Source organism: Mus caroli, chromosome 2, assembly GCF_900094665.2.
Source record: "Mus caroli chromosome 2, CAROLI_EIJ_v1.1, whole genome shotgun sequence".
In the NCBI taxonomy this organism is placed as follows: domain Eukaryota; kingdom Metazoa; phylum Chordata; class Mammalia; order Rodentia; family Muridae; genus Mus; species Mus caroli.
Window position 1 is genome coordinate 136,572,608 of NC_034571.1, and position 19,548 is coordinate 136,592,155.

The window sequence follows — 19,548 nt, forward strand, 5'->3', positions numbered from 1 at the left end:
GAGCTATGCAGAGAAACCCTGTCTCAAAAAAGGAAGGAAGGAAGGAAGGGCATCATAAGAACTAGGAAAGAAAATGGAACCCACCGGACCTGGGAAGGTTCCCAGGGGAGGCTGAAAGGGCTGAAGGCTCAGTCTAGAAAGAGATGTGGGGACTTCCCCTTCCACAACCATACATTCTCAAAGAATTGGAGGGATGGGGCCTATGCCCACAGCTCGAGGCTGCTGAGAGGGTGGGTGGTAGTCAGGGCAGGATTTAATAGTTTAGGCTAAGTCCCTGGAGATCTGATGACGTGACCCACACATTTAAAGGCCTCATGTGAAATGGAGAGAGACATCTGTATCCATTCTACCAGGAGCTGCAGAACTCAGAGCAGGGAAGTGGCATCCTTACAATTCTCCTCCAGGGCTTACTGGACCAAAGGTGGGGATGGGACCTCAGATGCAGAAGCCTAGAGGCCAGATGTGCCTAAGATAAACTAATGAAGCCTGTGACCAATCAGGAGGTTTGAGACTAAGGCAAAAGGTCATCTCCCACCACAGACTCTCTGGAACACACACTCTCAGATCCATACTGCCTAAGTTGGAAAATGGGCCCAGCATAGCTCAGTGGCAAGGCCTCAGATTCTATCCCCGGCATTTAACAAAAAAAGAGAAAGAAGAAAAGTTGGGAAGCCAAAGAAAAGGCCTAAAGGAGGACGCATGCTCCAGCAGGAAGCTGTTCTGCTGTTTCAGGAGAATCATGAGTCCTGAGTCGGGCTTACCGTACAGTGGCGCACACCCACAATCCCTGCCCTTGGGAGGCAAAGGAGAAAGGATTAGAGAGTTCAAGACCAGCCTGTACCTTTTCTTAAGAAAGCAAAGCAAAACCAAACTAATGACGTTAAGAGTCAGAAAAGAGGCACAAAATATTTGAAGCCAGCCTTAAACATCCCACTCTGCAGCCAGACTAAGGGGGCGCCTTACAGTAGAGAGTACAGTGTGTTAGCCTCACTTGAACCTGTATACCATACCTGTCCTACAGGAGTAAATTCAGACATTGGAGAGGTGGCCTGCACGCCCCCGGTGACAAGGCTAGTAGGTGGCAGAGTCAGGGATAGCCCCAAATGCCTCATCCTGTGTCCCTTCCAGAAATATCATCCTGCTCCACACTCCTAACTTGCTTTGGGGTGGGGAGGGATGACCACACAGGAACAGAAATTGAGCAAAGCACACCTGCAGCCTTACCAGTGTGTGTGCGTACGTGCCTCTTCAGGTCGAAGGTGTCATTGAAGCCCTTGCCGCAGAAGGTGCACAGGTGCCTCTTTACCTGGTTGTGGCACTTAAGGTGACGGTTGAGCATGCGCTGCAGGCGGAAGCTCTTGCCACAAAGGTCACAGTTGTGAATCACAGAGTTGTCGCATGTGCCGGTGGTAAACTGGGAGCAGAGAGAGAAAGAGAGCACGTGAGATCACAGGGGGCTCACTTGGAAATCTGGACATCTTTTCTTGCTAGATTGAGCCTGGCTGTGGCTTCTGCTCCCTCTTAAGGTGCACGTAGGCTCAGCTTGGGGAAGGTGTGACAGCACTGGTACAGGGAAATGTTTCTGCAAAGCATTCTTCCTGTCTCCCTCCAGCAGACGTCTGACTCCTGTCTCTGCACAGACTTACAGCAGCCTTTTGACAAGACATGGGCACGGGACCACCACCTGACTGATGAAAAAGACAGTCCTTTAAGGGAGAGAAGAGGTTCCCAGTGGTTAGAGTCCCAGCAGCCACATGGGCTATGAGGAGGAAGCAAACACTGAGATGGAGGAACAGAAGGAAGGGGTCTGGGTCCTGCTGTCAATAGTTCCCAAAGACAGACACAGTCAGCCCTTTCTTCTGCGCCTCTCGAGTACGGTTCCAGGCACCAAGATATAGAAATGGCGCTGCAGAGATGGCTCAGTGAATGAAAGCACTTGCTGCCAACCTTGATGACAAAGACTGATGACCTTAATTTCATTCTGGACACCAACTCCCACACACTGTCACACACCACCAAAAACCCACACACAACAGATAAACATAATTCAAACTTGAAGAAAGGAGTAGGGGAGGATGGAGAGGATTTCTCTCCCCCTGAACCTAGGCAGGCTCATGACTAATGGAGAGCAGAAATGACGTGGTAATTCTGGGATATGGGTCACCTGGTCTCTTCACTGCCTCCCTTCCAAGCTAGGCATGTGGAAAGCCAGAGCACCTTGCAGGGGCTCCAAGGTGCTAGTTATGAATAAAGCCTCACTTGACCTTCCAGTCTAACCCAGGGTCACTATCATTTACAGAGTTAGTCTCAGATAACATCATTCAGGTGAAACCTGCCTAGCTGGGCCACACCCCAGGGCCAGACATCCCAACCATGTACAAAATTGGGAAAACGTCACTTTGGGAAAATGACTTGGCCAGGGTTCCAGAGCTTTATTACCAGTGAGATCACAACTGAACTCCAGTCTCCCGACTGTCCCCCAGTCCCAATTCAGGGCTCTCTCGGCCTCATTTGCTGTTCCCATGGACAAACACTGAATTGGTATCTGTATGATGTGAAATACCAGATCTGATGTGCTCAAAGGCCACCGGGTCAGACCCTGTGTATTAGTGGTTCTCGGCCTTCCTAAAGCTGCAACCCTTTAATGCAGTTCCTGTGTTGTGATGACCCCCAACCATAAAATCACTTTTTGTTGCTACTTCATAACTGTGATATTGCCACTGTTACAAATAGTACTGGAAATGTCTAATATCTAGCAGACTTCTGTGTAAGAGTCATTGGAGATAAAAAGCTGAGAACTGCTGCTGTAGATGGTTCAATGGCTCTGCCAGAACTGTCTGTAAGAAGCCCAAAGACTGGAGAAGCAGCTCAGCATCAGGGCTCTCATGTGGGCATGCAGGCCCTGTGCTCCATCCCAGCACCTTCATAAATAAATATAAACAAGTAAATAAATAAATATGTGTCACTAGTGGAGGGGAAGGCCGCCAGAGGAAAAAGACACGAGGCTAGGCAGTAGTCCTTAGCGTCTGTATGGTCACCCTTTGGCACACATAGGATTGGCAGCAGGATCCTCTGCAGATACCACCATGCTGTGGGTGCTCAGGCCCCATCCGATACAGATCCCCCATGGTTCTGGGCGCAGTTACCCATATCATCCCATCCACATCTACGTGACCTACACAAGATGTCTAGAATACCTTGTACCAACGTAAACTCTATGTGTCTACTTGTAGGCTGTACTATTTAGGGAATAAGGACAAGGGACAAGAAAAAGATCTGTACATGTTTAGCACAGACACAATGTTCTTTTCGAATGGATTAGATCCACGGGGTGTGGCAGCCACGGGTATAGAGGCTGCCAGTATGTCATCCCACTTCATTCCGAGAGCGGGTCACATTTTATGCTCTGAGGAGCTGGTGTGGACTCCTCCATTCGAGGCCTTGTGAACCATCGGCATGTCTACTCATACTGCTGCCTCCCATCCCTCCACACCCAAGGGCTGTACACAGTCAGCATGCTGGGCGGCTGGGAGCAAACAGGAGGACGTCAGGACAGTGTTTCCCAGGCTGCTTCCCGTAATTTAGTCTGACTGGCTCCTAGCTTGATTTGTCTGAATTAGCACTGAACTGACCGCTTGGCCCTTTGGTCAAAGTGCAGCCATAATTGCTGGGATGTGGAACACCAAGGGAGAGGGCTGCAGGGGAGCCAAGCCCCTCAGCCTTCAGGGGGTGTTGGGAAATAATGTCTTGTCCAGTGTGAGTTGCCAGGGCTTGGGAAAGCAGTCACTGGGGTGGAGAGAAGGGCAGTGTCTACCTTGGGGACCCAGTGGGTGGGACCTAAGGGCAAGAGAGAGCTCTGGAAGACAGGAGGAAAGACTAAATGAGACCAGTGAGTTTCAGAAAGACAAGATTACGGAGGACAAAGGACAAAGTATAAGGAACCAACAACCAAGACAGAGAGAGACAACTAAAGTTTTGAAGCCGCTGAGTCGCGGCTACAAAGAGAGGGCTGGAAAGACGGCAGAGCAATGAAGAGCATTGGTTGCTCTCCTAGAGGAAATGCCCAGCATCCACGTGGACATCCACAACTGTCTGGAACTCCAGGCCCAGGAGACCCAATGCCTTCTTCTGACCATCTTGAGCACCAGGCACACATGGTATATCTATATACATGTAGCCAAACAGTCACATACATAAAATAAATGTTTCTTTTAAACAGACAGAGACCATTGGCAATGAATCACAGCCAATAACTCGTTTCTGCTGGACTGTATCACTTCTCAGAAGGGAAAGGTATTTGGTTTATAGGTGTACTTCTTGTGTGGTGCTTTAAAATTTGATCTATAATAGCAATAGACTGGATACTATCATAATGTCTACTAATATGGGTTTCAAAAAAATGACTGGGGGACAATGCAATCCTGCAAGAGGCAAAGGGGAAAAGGCAGGGACAACTGGCTGCAACCTCCATAGAAAGACAGCAAGAGCTAGCCAGACATTCCATAGAAATAGAAAATATTTTTTTACCTACTAAATTTGGGGTTACTCATACTGAAGAAATAGAATAACTAAACCACGCCAGGCAGTAGTGGCGCACGCCTTTAGTCCCAGCACTTGGGAGGCAGGGGCAGGCGGATTTCTGGGTTCAAGGCCAGTCTGGTCTACAGAGTGAGTTCCAGGACAGCCTGGGCTATACAGAGAAACCCTGTCTCGAAAAACAACAACAACAACAACAAACTAAACCAGTAACAATGGGCTGTTGTGATGGCTCAGCAGTCAAGAGGTCACACTGTTTTTGCAGAGCCCCTGAGTTCAGTTCCTGTGACAGATGGCTCATAACCACCTCTAACTCCAGCTCCAGGGTATCTGACACTGTCTTCTGGTCTAAGGGCACGTGAACTCATGTGCATACTACCCTCAAATACACACAATTGAAAGTAAAGGGCTGGAGAGATGGCTCAGTCATTAAAAACACTGGCTGCTTTTCCAGAGAACCCAGGTTAAATTCCCAGCACTTACAAAGTAGCTCACAACTGTGTGTAACTCCAATTTCAAGGGATCAAAGGCCCTCTTCTTGCCTATACAGGTACCAGGCACTCACATGGTATACAGACACTCATGCAGGCAAAACATCCATACACATACACAAAAAATAAATACATCTGAAAAATAAATAGATTTCTAAAAATAAGTAACAAACAGATTCTTTCCAGAATACCAGTATTACTATATTGCTTGCATTTTCCCCTTTGTTACGTTTGAAACTGGAAATGGAACTCAGAGCCTTTGCATATTAAGAACACACAATCTTGCTGAGCATGGTGATGCAGCAGTACTCCTTTAATCCCAGCACTCTGGAGGCAGAGGCAGGTGGATCTCTGTGAGTTTGAAGCCAACATAGTCTACAGACGGAGTTCCCAATTGGCCAAGGCTACACAAAAAAACCTGTTTCAAAAACCCCCAAAATATCTGCAAAACCCACCACCCCCAGTCCATGTTTTTTGGTCCCCTCTCTCAGGATGGGCTGTATACCACAGAAAACACGACTGGTTCCTGGACTTGTTCTCCCTCCCTAGGTTGTATGTCTGCTGGCTGGGCCATCTTTACTATGCTCACACAGGTATGCACCTAACATTCTCTCTCCTCAGTGTTCAAAACCTAGGTATCCAGTCTAATTTCTTTACTTAGTTCTATGGAGGAATATACCAAAGTGACATCATGAACTGAACTTAGACCAAAATTACAGCTGAACCATGTTAATTATAAAATGATTGTGGCTGGCTGGGGAGTAAGTTGAGGTCCTTGCCTTAAAGTATGAAGACTTGAGTTAGATCCTCAGAACTCTTAAAAAAAAATGGCAGATGTTGTGGTATGTGGCTGAATCCCAGAGCTGGGGCAGACAGGATTCCTAGGGTGGGCAGTCAAGCTTATTCAGTGACCTCCAGAGCAGGGAGAGGCCCTGTATCAAAGACGGCACAGGGATTCTGAAGATGACACATGGGGTTGTTTTCCTCTGACCTCTACAGTGTGTGTGAGTGTGTGTGTGTGTGTGAGAGAGAGAGAGACTGAAAATGCTCATACCACCCACACATATATACACAACAAACACATAATCATAGTACACAAAGAAGCAAGAAATGCCAAACAGCTATCTGCACGAGCCTGTGAGCATGACAAGGAGTGCCATTAATATCCTGGAGCATGCATGCCTTTAATACCAGCATTTGGAAGACAGAAGCAGGTGGATCTCTGAGTGCTAGGCCAGCCTGGTCTATACAATGAGTTCTAGGACAGCCAGGGCTATACAGAGAAACCCTGTCTCAAACACAAACAAAAAAACCCCAACAAACCCCAAAATCCCAGATTACAATTTCTCCAGGTGTAAACGCACTAACCGGTACCACACAGTCTCCTCGGTAGTGTGAGAAACTAGGCGCAGAGCCACATTTTCCAGCTTCCTAAATTCAACAAGGGCTTCATTTCCCATAATCTAAGAATGTAAGCAAGTAATTTAACTTCCCTAAGACTTAATTTCATCACCCATAAACTATGAATAATGGTATTTGCCTCTTGGGAGAAAATTGAAGAGAAGAAACCTACTTTTTTTTTTTTTTTTCGGTTTTTCGAGACAGGGTTTCTCTCCACCTGCCTCTACCTCCCAAGTGCTAGGATTAAAGGCGTGCACCACCACGCCCGGATCTACTTATTTTTTGGGTTTTTTTTTTTTTTTTTGGTTTTTCGAGACAGGGTTTCTCTGTGTAGCCTTGGCTGTCCTGGAACTCACTTTGTAGACCACGCTGGCCTCGAACTCAGAAATCCGCCTGCCTCTGCCTCCCGAGTGCTGGGATTAAAGGCGTGCGCCACCACGCCCGGCTTACTTATTTTTAAAAAAAAACAACAAAAGAAAACCATTACGATCTAGAATGCTAAAACTAAAGTAACAAGGGTGGGTGAGAGGGCTCAGGCCAAGGATGCTTTAGGCCAGGCCTGATGATCTCTTCCCTGAAACCCATATGGTGCCTGATGGAAGGAGAAAACCAACTCATGCAAGGTGTTCCAAGACACCGCTCCCCCCACAGCCACAACCACACAAACACACCCACATACACATATACACAAACACACACCCTCACACACAAACACACCCCACACACTTCCACACACACTTTAACCAGAGCAGGAAAATATACACATACAAAGATAATTGGTCAAAATTCCTTGTTCCTTACTTTGCTTTTGAATTTTCATCTCTCTGATGGGAGAGAGAATTCACCTTTAGTGTGACCATAGTCCTTCACCCTCCACCAGCCAGCAGTATCATTCATTTGTTTGTTTGTTTGGTTGGTTGGTTTTTTGAGACAGGGTTTCTCGGTTTAGCCCAGGCTGTCCTTGAACTCAGAAATCTGCCTGCCTCTGCCTCCCAAATGCTGGGATTAAAGAAAGGCGTGTGCTACCACTGCCCGGCTCGGTTTTAAAAAAAAAAAAGATTAGGGCTGGTGAGATGGCTCAGTGGGTAAGAGCACCCGACTGCTCTTCTGAAGGTCCAGAGTTCAAATCCCAGCAACCACATGGTGGCTCGCAACCATCCGTAACAAGATCTGACTCCCTCTTCTGGAGTGTCTGAAGACAGCTACAGTGTACTTACATATAATCAATAAATAAATCTTTAAAAAAAAAAGATTAGTTAAAAAAAACCTTTTTTTAGATTTAATGTTTAGTCTATGAATGGTCTGCCCACATATATGTGTGCGCACCACATGTGTGCCTAACACAGAAAAGGGGACCACATCTGCTGAACTGCAGTCATGGAAAGGTTAGAAGTCACTTTATGGATGCAAGGAACTGAACCTGGGTCCTCAGTAAGAGCAACAAGTGCTCTCAAGCACGGAGCCATCTCTGCACCCCTCCCCCCCACTTGTGTTTGATGCAGACCAGACGTTATTAATGCACCTAACCCCGGGTCCTGTTTCATCCTCCAGGAGGGAGATTTGCACTATGTTGATGTTACCTTCTGGAAATTCTCCCCAGTCTCACCTTAATCTGAAACTAACACTTTGCCAAGGCCTATTAGTGAAGCAGAGAAACCACCACAGAGGCTGGGAAGTGACATCAGCCTGGAAATTAATTCAGAGCAAGATAAAGAGTGGAGGAGTGATTCTCCAAGCTTAGGACTTGGCTTGTCTCTCCTCTCAGTCCTGTTCCCTGGAGGAGCTCAGCTTTCATGTAATAAAATAAGCCAAATTCCAATTAAGTTCTAAAAAGCAAGCCTTAGTGGCCAAAAATTAAAATAAAACAAACCAACCAAGCCCACAACAAACCAATCATTGTCAGAAAGAGCCAGAAGCACTGACGGGGGCAAGGGCCTGAACTGGATCTGACACCAGCATCCCAGGTGCCGGAAGATCATTGCCCATCAAACATCGGAAGGAAAATGCCCCCGGGTAAAGTCCTTTGTGTTCTTGTGATGCTTCCACTAGAGACCAGGCCACTAAATTAATGCTTCTGTATCTGCAGGAGCAACCCAAGTCCACAGTTATGTTCTGCTGGCCATTTGGATAAGATTTCTAGTGTCATGTGAGTCACTTACATCCAACTGCTCAAAACATGCCGAGTACATTCGGCCAACTCCTTTGGGACTCCTGGGCCTAGGTAGCATTGCCTAAGGCTCTTCTGCATGTGACAGAATGAAGCACCTCCTCAAAGGAAGAGATGATTAAGGGATGTTTCATTAGCCCTAAGTGGAGCTGGAGAGATGGCTCTGCAGGTAAGATACTTCCTGTTCTTGGTAAGAAACCCAAGGTTCAGTTCCTAGCACCTACACCGGCCTCTAACTCCAGTTCTAGATGATGCAATGTCCTTTTCTGGTCTTCACAGCCACCACCTGCACACACACAGTGCACATCAACTCAGGCAGGCCTGCACACACACATACTTACATAAAAATAAGTAAATAAATACGCCAGAAGAAAACCGAAACTCACTGGGCGCTGGTGGCTCACGCGGTTAATCAGAACACTCAGAAGGCAGGTGGAGCTCTGTGAGTTCAAGGCCAGCCAGATCTTGGTCTACAGATCAAGTTCCAGGACAGCCAGGGCTACACAGAGAAACACTGCCTCTAAAGCCAAAAGAAAAAGAAAATAACTAACAACATGAAAATGCCTTCATGAAGCCCAGTACCATGCACTATGAATACTTATCAGTTAAGAGAGAGAAAGAGAGAGCATAAATGCCCACAAGATGGCTCAGCTGGTAAAGGTGCCAACTGTCAAACCTGAGGACGTGTGTTCAATCTCAGACTCATATAACAAAGGAACAGAACTGTCCCTAATAATGTGTGCCGTGGCATGCATACACACACACACACACACACACACTTGCACACATACACACACACATGCACACATGCATACACACACATATACACACAAAGAAAAATACAGATCCAAAACAATTTTTTAAAGAAATAGTTAATCAGGATCTCTGAAGGATTTGTTAATCAATAATCTTGATTCATAACCAAGACTTAACCAAGACTTCCTAGTTGTTGGGTTTTCTTCATTTTTGTTTTGTTTTGTTTGTTTGTTTTTCAAGACAGGGTTTCTCTGTAGACCAGGCTGGCCTTGAATTCACAGATATCTATTTGCTGGCCTCCCCTCCCAAGTGCTGGGATTAAAGACGCAAACCACTACACCCAGCTATGCTTTCGCTTTTGAAATAGAGGTGTGTGATTATATGGCCGATGCTTGCTAAACCACTGTCCTCAGCCTCCTGGGATCTGGGATTATGTGTGTGCACAATCACACCAAACAGAAAATGAAGCATTCTTCTTCCTCCCCTAATAAACAAATCCACAAAACCCAAACAGTATGCTTGGGAAAATCTGTCTCTACAGAAATATGCCTGCTCGGGTCTTAGGGTGTGGTTCAATGGGAAAGAACTCGGTTAGCATGAACAAGACCTCAAGGCCACTGCAGGGGGAGGCATGTGAGGAAGACGAGGAGAAGGAAACAAAAGTCTAATCCAATCAGCTGGAGCTAACAGATGACCAGAACAGGTATATCGCTTATTTTGCAATACCAAAATATTTATGCCCCAAGCATCAACAGCTCCAACTATCACAGAAAGGCAACAAGCATGCAGTGCCTCTGTATGGAGGAGCACAACCCTCCCCGTCTCCCATACACTGTGGCATATTTAAGCCAAACCCCAGTAACTGACCAAGCATGCAGGGCAGTGTGATGCCCTATACAGCCTCCTGGGATGGGAAACCGTTACCCCAGATCAGCCAATTCAGCAGCACTAAGGATTTTTAATCCTATGTGACTTATAAAGCTACATGTGACAGGGACCACCCTGTTGGATAGTGAGGACTTAGCCCTAAAATCTATTCGAAGCTAACAGAGACTGAGAAATGTCCAAAGTGACTCACTGAGCAAAATCCAGACTGTTTGGTTCTCTACCAAGCAAATGACCCATTGCTCCAACAATTCACTTGCAAATACGTAAGAAAGAAGGGGGGCGGAGCACAAATTAAAAGCAACTTGAAACTTCCATCACAGTGCTTGGACATTACAGGGACTCGGTTAAACAAACTGGAGGAGAGTACGCATTTACAAGCCATTTAACAATGTGAACACATAATTCAAGTGGGTGTGATTGGGGCACATTTGGAGCCACTTATAATTGAAATACATCCAGCCACTGCTTAATGATGGGTTCATTCGGAGAAAATCCCTGGTAGGCAATGCTACCACTGCATGGACATCACAGAGGATATTTACACAAACTAAGCTGGCTAAGACGTCACCAAGCATTATAATCTTACAGGATCAGAGCTTTCGGTATGGGCAACATGACCGTAGTATATCTGTAAATTGGGAAGGGGGGAAATAGAAGTCAGTAGGGGCCATCCTTACTGGGACTAGGTGCCAGATATCTACTATCTTGTCTTTGAAACTGTTTATAATTAAAATTGAGTGGATAAAAGGGGCACACATTTGACACAGACTGTTACCACCCAGTAGAGCACCATAAGAGGTGGAAAACTTTTTTTAAAAATAGAGACAAGGTCTCACTAGGTAGCCCTGGTGGACTTAGAACTGGATATGTAGTCCAGGCTGCCTTTGAACTCACAAAAATCTGACTGATGCCTCTGCCTCTAGTGCTAGAATTAAAGGTGTGCACCACCACACCTGGCTGCACTTCTGGAGAACTCCCAGGGAAGGGGGAGGTCAAAGGAGCAGAGAGCACATTAGGACGGATGGAGTAAGAATATAAGTTCACCCACGAGTCCCTACATGTACATGGGTCCTGCCAGCCATATTTGTTTTGGGTAAGACTAAAAGACAGAGAGCACCTGCATTTCCAAGGTCTGTCTAGCCCACAGTCAGAGGTCTGCAAATAATGTCCTTGATTGAACCCTAATGTACATATCTTCTCGACACAGCATGTTTTTGTTTTTTTTGTTTTGTTTTTTAAATTACCAAATCCTCATAGTTAAAGAGATCACGTCACAACCTGCCCCAAAGCCTACAATGGGAGGTCAGAGCCATAGAGATGAACTGCATCTTCCCAACCTGGTTCCAAGCTTTCTTCCCCGACCTACTCACCATATCCACACAGCCAGGCAGTCAAACCTCAGGTGCCCCCGCTTCAGGTCAGCACACTGATAAAACCTTCCCTGTGGGGCTGTCAGCCGATTTCCTGTTGGGCAGCTTGTGCCTACACAAGAGTGCTAACAATTTCTCACTCATTCTTCCATTTAACCCACACTATATTTCAGAGTGAGGTTTCGAGGAGCCAGACAACCCAGTTGACTTTTTCCTCCTCAGAAACCTTCCCTCTGTCCAGATGAGAACACTTCTTGGCTTGGCCCTTGGACCCTCTCTCATCTGATCTTTAGGCGTCATCTCCAGCTCTATCCCTGATCCTAACGTGTGCATTTCCTCACTAGAATATAGATTCCTTTCCTTACTCCATCACAAAGCTCAGCCCACATCATCCTAAGACCAGTCCCCCCACCCTCACCCCTGCGTGCCCCATTCCCACAGCTTGCCAGTCCCTAGCAAGAACCCTTCCCCTCTTGGCAATCCTATCTTTTCTGTGCTTCTAGTCTGGTCCTCGTTCACCACCAGAGCAGAGAATAACCACAGTTAGTGAGCACACACCATGCTACTGCCTTTATCCCCATACTGTATCACGGATATCTTCATTTTACAGAGAAGGAAACTGAGGCCCAGCACAATAAAGAACTACTCAAGGTTGCACAGTTCCCAAGAATTTACAAATGCCAGTTCTGAGATACTTTAACCACCACTGCTAGAATGTTCTGGAAAGAACGCTCTAGAGTAGACGTGTCTTTACGTGGCTTTGCACATTAGCAGACACACTGTGTGCTGCTGGATATTTGTTTCCTCTGAGCAGGGCACAGGCTCCAACCTGTCTTGTCTTTGGTCCTACAAGCCCACTGCCCAATGCATGTCTTCAGGTTTTAAAAATAAGTCATTAAAGTAGTACACACAGCTGGGCCACAACTCAGCTATAGAATGACTGTCCAGCGGGGAAGGTAGAATGATCAGTTAGCTCTACGGGGGCAAAATTGTTCCAGGCCATGGACTTCATCCATGCTAGAATGACCTGGAACTCACTCTGTAGACCAGGCTGGCCTCGAATTTAGAAAACAAAACAAACAAACAAAAAAACCCAGCCTGGCAGTGGTGGTCCGCGCCTTTAATCCCAGCACTCGGGAGGCAGAGGCAGGCAGATTTCTGAGTTTGAGGCCAGCCTGGTCCACAAAGTGAGTTCCAGGACAGCCAGGGCTGTACAGAGAAACCCTGTCTCAAAAAACAAAAAAAACAAAAACAAACAAACAAAACCCAGAAAGGAAGGGTAAGGGTAGAAATCTGAATGTCTTCAGGGAATAAAAACTCCCTAGGAAATGGGAAAGTGTGGGGAGCAGGCTGCTTGTAAATGGTCTCCAAATATGCCCAAGCCCCTCCCCCACCACGGAGGCAATTTATCTTGGAAGTGACTAGTCTATTGACTCCCTTAATCCGGAGTTCCAATCCTTATGCCTGCCTGAGGCAGAAAAGCGATCTTCCAAAATGTGGCTTTCTCTCCTTACCAAGTTGAGGCTAGAAGAGGGGCAACCGAACTACCTTCCCTCCAAAAACAACTTTACAATTGTCTTTCTAGCCTGGTGATAAATATGCAAGTGGGGCACTTCGTAGAATTTCCCAAAGGACAAGAGCTATCCGCTTCAGGAAAACTTTTTCCTTCCCACTTAACCCCACCCAGTCCAGAAACTTTCCAAGCTTCACGGTAAACTTCAGCACCCTCTGTGAATCAACACTCCCCTATCTCTCCCCCCATCCCCACCCCACCCAGCTCGCAGCAACGAGTCTTTCCGGTGGTGCTGCAGCCTCAAATCCTAATTCAGAACCAAATGCGCCCGACCCACTCCGAAGCCCAGCCCCGGGGGAAAGAAAAGGAACCGCCGCTTTCTTTACCAACTAACTACCGGCTGGGTTCACCCTTCCCTCCCTGCATGGGTCTGGGGGCATGGGTAGCCGATACCTTGGGGCGCCCTAGAATTATGGCCTACTATAAACAAGGTGACGCTATAACGGGCCAGGCTAAGACCTGGGGCTTATGCATAAAACATGTCGCCTCCCTTCCCCCTCTAGCTGGCTGTGAGTCAGCGGGGCAGGATTCCTTAATCCTGGGGGTAGCGGATACCTTTGAACAGGTGGTCATGGAAGTTCCACCCAACATAGTGCTGATGGCCATCCAGATAAAGTGTTGCCTACAAGTCTATAGCTTTTGAGGGGCACAGACATTCCAATCAACTAGCGTAGGAACGCTTAAAAAAAAATCGCAGGTGAGCCCTTTTATCTTTTACCCACTAATTTAACTCTTGAAGATTTGAGAGAAAAGGCAAATCTAAACTGCTCTGCACAACAAGTTTCCAGTCTAACAGGCTCCACCAGGGCGCTGGGAATAGCGGTGACTGCGAGGTCCACCGTGTCCTAAGACACAGGAGGGAAACAAAACGCAGGAGCTCAATGTGCCAAGGACTATGTCAGAGGCCATTACGTCTAAGATCCTGGGTAGCACTTCTTATATTTTTGGTTGTGAGCCTAGCCTTTAACGGCTGAGCCATCTCTCCAGCCCAAGGGTAGCACTTCTTTACCCGAGATCTCGGGCTGTCTAGGTAATTGTCTGGCTTTGGACACGGGGTGGGCGGCTGAAGCCGGGTATCTGGGCTTTATCTTCAATGGTTCCCAAAGCCACGGGCGGCGTCAGACAGGGCCATCACCCTGGATCTAGATCCGCTTAAGATGCTGGCAGCCCGAGCACGGTGGCGCAGGGGACAGGTCACTAGGAGCCTGGCTGCGGCCCAGGGGCAGGTGCAGAAGTGGCGGGCTAGTCCGCGGCGCCTGGGCTCCCGTGCGCGGGCGGGCGCGGCAGGGAGGGGCGCCGGGGCTCCCGAGCCGGACGCCAGGGCGTGGTGCAGGTGGCGGCGGGGGCAGAGTCGACACCCTACCTTGATTTTTGACCTGGCAACCGGGCGCTGCATCGCTGCCAGATGTCCATCGGTGCCTTGGGCGTCGTGAAGCTCTGGAGTTTCAGGCTCCGGCGCGCGCGGGGACGAGCTGCTCTCGGCCCCTCCGGGCTCCCCGGCGCTGCTGCTGCAGCCACTGCTACTGCCGCCGTCGCTGCGGCAGTCTTCGGGGGGGTCGCGGAGCAGACAGCCCAGGCTCACTGCGGAGGGAGGGGGCCGCACCCCGACACTCAACCACACGCGGCGTCACGCCCGGGCGCCCACGGCAGTTTGACCTGCGGGTGGTGCCGCCGCCCCGCCCCGGACCTGGGCACCTCGCCAAGTGGGCGACGTCCCGAGGGTAGACGAGTCAACCCTAGCCATCCGCCCCTCGAACTAACTTAGGGTGTCGGGAGACGGGTTCTCAGGCCAACCCACGAAGCACCGGGGTCCAAGCGCCGCGGAGAAACCCGCGCGCCAAGTTTCCTCTCGCGCCCGTGGAGGCGGGTGTGCCCTCGTCTTGCCTCGCTCCCAAGGGGTTAGCGGACCTTTACGAGCGGTTTAGAGGACGTAGGGGCCAAGGGAACCCCCAGTGCCTTCCACCCCCTTCCAGGGCCACTTTGGCCCGCGCTGCAACCAACGGTCCTGCCGCCAGGCAATTTAGCCCTGTCTAGGGAGAGAGCACCGGGGGTCCCAGGTTTCCCAACCTAGATCCTGGCTCCCCTCTCCCAAGACCGCTGTGACCCCGACCGAGACGGGGTAGGGGTGGGAACCGCAGCCCTGATCCCGAGCAGGAGGGCCGCAGTCACCCTGCCCCCACCCGGGAGCCCCGCGCCCAGGCCCGGCCCCCGCGCTCCTCACCTGGGATGTAAGTGTCTGCCCTTTTGTCATCCGGGAGCTCATCCCAGCTGCGGACAGAGACTCCCGGGCTCCTCCTCTTCACCAGAAAGACTTTGGGCATGGTGGGATCCTCTCTCCCGACTGCGGCCCCCTCCTCCCGCTGCTCCCCGCTAGTGGCGGCGGTGGCGCCTGGGTCCCCCCGCTCCTGGAGTCCGGAGCCCACCTTCCCGCCTCGCCTGCCCTCTTCCTGCACCCCCCGCCGCGTTGCTCGGTACTCTCCCCCTCACTCCCGGTTACTCGCAGCCTCCGAGCTCGGCGACACCTATGCCTTAAATCGCGCGTGAGACCACGCCGGGGAAAAAGTTTCATAAGGTGGAATAGAAAAGGCACCAGGAAACTTGGGAGTGAGCATGCGCCCTGCAACATAACGGTGTCAACAAGCTCGCTACCTGTCCGACCGGTTCCGGCGGCCGGGGCTGCCTGATCCAGCCCTTCCTTAGGCATGAATGTTTGCAAAAGAATTTAACGTCTGATTCTTCCCCCCTCCTCTTTTTAAAAAAGGAAGAACATTTTTCAAATCAACCCTCTGCTTCATACCCCTATCACATGCACTTTATAGGATAGTCTTTAAAACAAGCCACAGGTTCTCTGCCCCATGCACCTCGACTGGGAGCTGGGGTCTCCCACGAGTTGGCCCCCACCTCCGAAGTTGATTTGTCTCCATCAAGCAAGCCAGATATTAACTCTGAACCTTGTGGGGCTGTTCTAGGCTTTCTGGAATCTCGGTGGTCGGATGGGGGAGGGTCCGCAGTATCCTTGTCAGGTAAAGGGAGGGGGGGGGGGTTGAGAACTTAAGTCTCCTATCATCCAGAACACCTCTCAATAAAGCCTAAAAAACCCGCATCTTTGGAGCACGTCACTTTAGTGATCTGTGCCACTCAATCTAAGAAAATAGGGCTTGTTCTACCAATGCAGCTTTCACCCCGAAACCTTACAGTCTAGGAGTCCCCTTCACTCAAGACAAAAGCTAATTGCATCTCATGTGAACGCAGATTTAAAGCGAATGTCTTGTCTTCTGCCTTTCCCGTTATTGCCTCCCCTAACAACTGGACCCTCAAATTCGGAGGCAGGAAAATACTCATCCAGGAAGCCCGGGATTGAAAATTGATACAACCTCTCCCCTCCTCCGCCTGCGAAGACCGCAGAAGAGCTTTGAGCTTTTTGTTTTTATTTTTTCCTATTTACCTTCATTCCTGGAGGGAACTTGGGGGGAGGGGTCTGATAAAAGATACTAAGTCTCAAGGGGCGGCCTGCTCGCTTTGGGTACGCTGATGCCCCTACACCACAGCTTTGTTGCTCAACAACCCGCCCAGCTATCGTTATAGGCACCCGGCTTTGAGCAGGCGAGTGCTCACTGCTGGAGGTTGTCTGGGCGCGTCTGGCCAGGGGTGCTCAGGCGTCTGCGGTTCAGAGAAGCGCCAGCCTCACCTGCCTATAACAGGGCTAGAGGCGCTCCCGGCCACAGCGACCCGGGGAATCCACACAGAGGCTGTCCCTGCCTTCTTCCGCCTTGGATGGCCTTTAGGGATACAGCAGCCTGGTAACGGATTTCTGGGCTTGGCTGGCGTATTTTCAGGGCACACAGAGAGGGGGCGCAGCTCTGGCGGGGTTGTGGAAAGGAGAAGGCGCACGCACCATGATTACCGATCCGCCTTCAAGGATTGACCCCATCCCATCGGAGAATCAACTCTGAATTATGGGTTTCCTCCAAGACAAGTTGTCTAAGATCGTAAAGGACTTTGATCCTGGTGAACTGGAGGAGGAAGAGATGTCTATAGCGGCACAAGACAGGAGAAATGAGGCTTCTTGGCTATGGAGTCGATGGCGCAGCTTCTGGGCAACTCTGCAGATGTATTTTTATCTGCCAGCAAACGGGAGACTTGCTAGAAAGAAGGAGCGTGGTGAATGAAAGAGTAAAAATAAAACCACGAAGCCACAGAATTATCCTCCATCTTTTAAGAATCTCCAAAACTTCATTCAAGATTCCTTATTTTATTCCAGAACAAGTCAATTCTATTGATAAAGCCTGCCTATCTGCTTTCCTCCCTTCCTCTCTCCCTCCCTTTTTCCGGATTTCAAATCACTGAACACCTGGGCCATGATTGCTATTTTTAAAGATCACATAGACTTGTGCTCTGTACGCTTAGAAACCTCAAAAGGCTCTGCAAACTTCAGGACCTGGAGAATGAAGAATAATATAATTGCTTTTATTTTATGGTTGGGGGAGGTACACATCTATGATATTTTCTAGATGTTTCTTTTTTACTGGAAGTATTTTTCATACACTATGCCCGGATTGTGGTTCCTCCCGCGACTCCTGCCAGATCCTCAAAGTATTTTTAGGGGAAAAGAATCCTAATCTGTTTTTATTCTCTTATTTTTAAAATTCAGTCTTGATATGTTTATCAATATCATTAGCACACAAAGGACAGGCCTTTGCCTTTCCCGTAGCCTCAAAAGGAGTATGCAAACAAACCTAATTAAAACAAAACAAAAACCTCAGGCTTGAAGTTGCAAGAGGTGAGAAACAGAATATGGCCCACGCTTCCTGAGAGTCTTGTGTGAGATCCTTAGAATGGGTATCCAGCTCGGTTGACTGCTTCCAGGGATGGGATGCTCGCTATCTCGAACAGCTATGCAGACTCTGATTAGATATATCTCCTCGACTGTGTTTCCATCTCAGCTCTCGGTCTGTCCTGAGGGTGACTATTCCTGAGTTCCTCCCTGCCTCTTCTTCCCTTAGTTCAAAATTCCCTTAGTTCAGGGTAGCAGATTTACACATTCTTAGTTAAGGTTTCTTCTCTCCAGAAAATACTGTCAGGTTGGAAATAGACAGGCACAGACCTGCTTATACATAAAAATTCACACAGCCATAGAAAATGGGATAATGTTGGAGGAATAGTCCAATTCGTAACAGACAAGTCAGAAATATGCTTGTACTCTGTGTGTGTGTGTGTCTTGTGTCTGTGTCTCTCTCTGTCTCTACGTGTGTGTCTGTCTCTGTGTATGTGTCTGTGTATGTGTGTCTGTCTGTCTCTCTCTGTGTGTATGTGTGTACTGGAACCAAATTCACCTGCACATGCAGTGGGAGAACAGAGAGGCTAATGCCAGTCTCAGCCCTCCAATATTTTGTCAATTTCTCTACAGGTGCTATAAAAAAGAAGTCAAGCCGGGCGTGGTGGTGCACGCCTTTAATCCCAGTACTCGGGAGGCAGAGGCAGGTGGATCTCTAAATTCAAGGCCAGCCTGGTCTACAAAGTGACCTGGTCTACAAAGTGACACGACAGCCAGGGCTACAGAGAAACCATGTCTCGAAAAACCAAAAAAAAAAAAAAAAAAGGAAGTCAAGCTAGATGAAGGTGCATATCCTTTAACATCTTTAATCCCAGTACTTGGGAGGAAGAGGCAGACAGTCTAGTCTACATAGTGAGTTCCAGGACAGCCAAGTCTGCACTGTGAAACTGTCTAAAGGGAAGGTATAAGGAATATAATGGAAAAAAACATGACTACCATTTATTACAGTCAGTATGGCTAACTGTGTGAGCAGCAAAGGGAATCTGTGAGAGTTTAGCAAGGTAGCCATTGTATAGAAGATGTAAGTATGAGTCATAATATTTTTTACATATATTTATTTTTATTTTATATGCATTGGTATTTTGCTTTCATAGGTGTCTGTGTGACTGTGTCACATCCCCTGCACCTGGAGCTACAGACAACTCTGAGCTGCTGTGTGGGTGCTGGGAATTGAACACAGGTTCCCTGAAAGAACAGCCAGTGCTCTTAACCACTGAGCCATCTCTCTAGCCCTATGCTAGAGAGTAGCTAAATGCTGGCAGCAGTCAGGAAAATAAGTCAATGAAGCAGAGGAGCTTACAGTAGCACCAACAACATGAAGCTCCTTGAAATAAGACCTTTTGGGGCTGGAGAGATGGCTCAGCGGTTAAGAGCACCCGACTGCTCTTCCTGAAGGTCCCGAGTTCAAATCCCAGCAACCACATGGTGGCTCACAACCATCGGTAATGAGATCTGACTCCCTCTTCTGGAGTGTCTGAAGACAGCTACAGTGTACTTACATATAATAAATAAAGCTTAAAAAAAAAAAAAGA

The 19,548-nt window shown here is 48.4% G+C and overlaps 1 protein-coding gene across 2 annotated transcripts in view; it reads right to left on the reverse strand.

Moving 5' to 3' along the window:
* Positions 1-16,184, reverse strand: part of Ovol2 (ovo like zinc finger 2) — a 27,463-nt gene extending 11,279 nt beyond the window's left edge. Inside the window, exons 1-3 of one of the 2 annotated variants that reach the window (XM_021153073.1) lie at positions 15,404-16,184; positions 14,546-14,763; positions 1,225-1,414 (exon numbers count right to left, since the gene is read on the reverse strand). In XM_021153073.1, the coding sequence (XP_021008732.1) occupies positions 1,225-1,414; positions 14,546-14,763; positions 15,404-15,503 (508 nt within the window). In that variant the 5' untranslated portion in view covers positions 15,504-16,184. Of the gene's footprint in view, positions 1-1,224; positions 1,415-14,545; positions 14,764-14,943 lie in introns of both variants that reach the window. The other variant, XM_021153082.1, reaches the window with a different exon arrangement.
* Positions 16,185-19,548: the final 3,364 nt, after the last annotated feature.